The sequence below is a fragment of the Sinocyclocheilus anshuiensis genome, unplaced genomic scaffold (assembly GCF_001515605.1).
Source record: "Sinocyclocheilus anshuiensis isolate Anshui unplaced genomic scaffold, SAMN03320099.WGS_v1.1 scaffold402, whole genome shotgun sequence".
NCBI lineage: Eukaryota > Metazoa > Chordata > Actinopteri > Cypriniformes > Cyprinidae > Sinocyclocheilus > Sinocyclocheilus anshuiensis.
Window position 1 is genome coordinate 720,351 of NW_015542375.1, and position 1,177 is coordinate 721,527.

The following is a 1,177-nucleotide window of genomic DNA, read 5'->3' on the forward strand; positions in this document are numbered from 1 at the left end:
TGCAGATCTTTCTCTCTCACTAGCCGTCTGGTCTGAGCGGTCCTCGTCGTTCAGGTCAGGGTCAGCGCGGGAAGGAGCCGCGGAAGATCATCGCGAGTGTTTCCCTCACCGAAGACGTGCAGCTGAATAAAGCGGAGAAGGCCTGGAAACCGATGGTGAAGCGCAGCGGGCGTGCCGACGAGGACGAGCCCGAGCCCGACTTCCTGACGACGCAGGAGCTGTTCAAACGCGTGCGGAGCGTGCTGAACAAACTAACGCCGCAGATGTTCCAGCCGCTGATGAAGCAGGTGACCGAGCTCACCATCGACACAGAGGAGCGTCTGAAGGGAGTCATCGACCTCATCTTCGAGAAGGCCATCTCTGAGCCCAACTTCTCCGTCGCCTACGCCAACATGTGCCGCTGCCTGATGGGGGTGAGAATTACTAAAACTAAAATTAAAATAATGGGAAAAACCCTTAAGATAACAAAGCATCTTAAGCGTGCAGAATAACATAAGTGGACTTTGAACGATTAATTGCCGCTTTGAACGATTACGTAATTGTGGCATCCATAATTGTAATTGCGATTGCAAATTCGATTAATTGTGCAGCCCTACTTTGTAGGGATGCACCGAATGTTCAGCAACCTAATTTATTTAGCCGAAAATAGCAAAAAAAAAGCTCTTTCGGTGGTCAGCCGAATAAATTGTACCGAACAATTGTGTGACGCGATCAAATAGAGGCGCACACTAATGCAGCAAACATGTCAGCAGTGTGGAAGCATTTAAAAGTGTCCGAGAAAAATGTGAAAATCATTGCAAGCGAGAGACTGCTTAGCACTGTGAGGAAAATCTGCACTGAAACAGTGTTGCTCGTCAGCTGCTCAGTTACATTTGTATGCATTTTTTTAAAGGCATGTGACAATGCGATACGTGCGACAGACGTCATTTATAAATCTGCTGTCGTCAACAAAAAGAAGCACTGAGATCTTCCTGCACAGGTTTCTGCCAAAATAAAAGCTGAGCAAGAACTCCATCAACATTCATAAATGTTACTATTGGAATTTTACTGTTGTTCTGTGAAATAAAATTAAAAAGTAAGACAATAATAATGATAATAATAATTACAACAGCTCTATTTCATTTCTGGGTTTGTACAACCATTTCAAAGAGTAATTCAAGCATTTTTCAATGACTTT

General features: G+C 44.5%; 1 protein-coding gene across 1 annotated transcript in view; it reads left to right on the forward strand.

Annotated features, from left to right (window-relative positions):
- LOC107692264 (eukaryotic translation initiation factor 4 gamma 1-like) overlaps positions 1-1,177 on the forward strand; it is a 54,327-nt gene that overhangs the window by 22,416 nt on the left and 30,734 nt on the right. Inside the window, exon 11 of the mRNA XM_016491226.1 lies at positions 24-422. Coding sequence (XP_016346712.1) covers positions 24-422 — 399 coding nt within the window. The remainder of the gene's footprint in view (positions 1-23; positions 423-1,177) is intronic.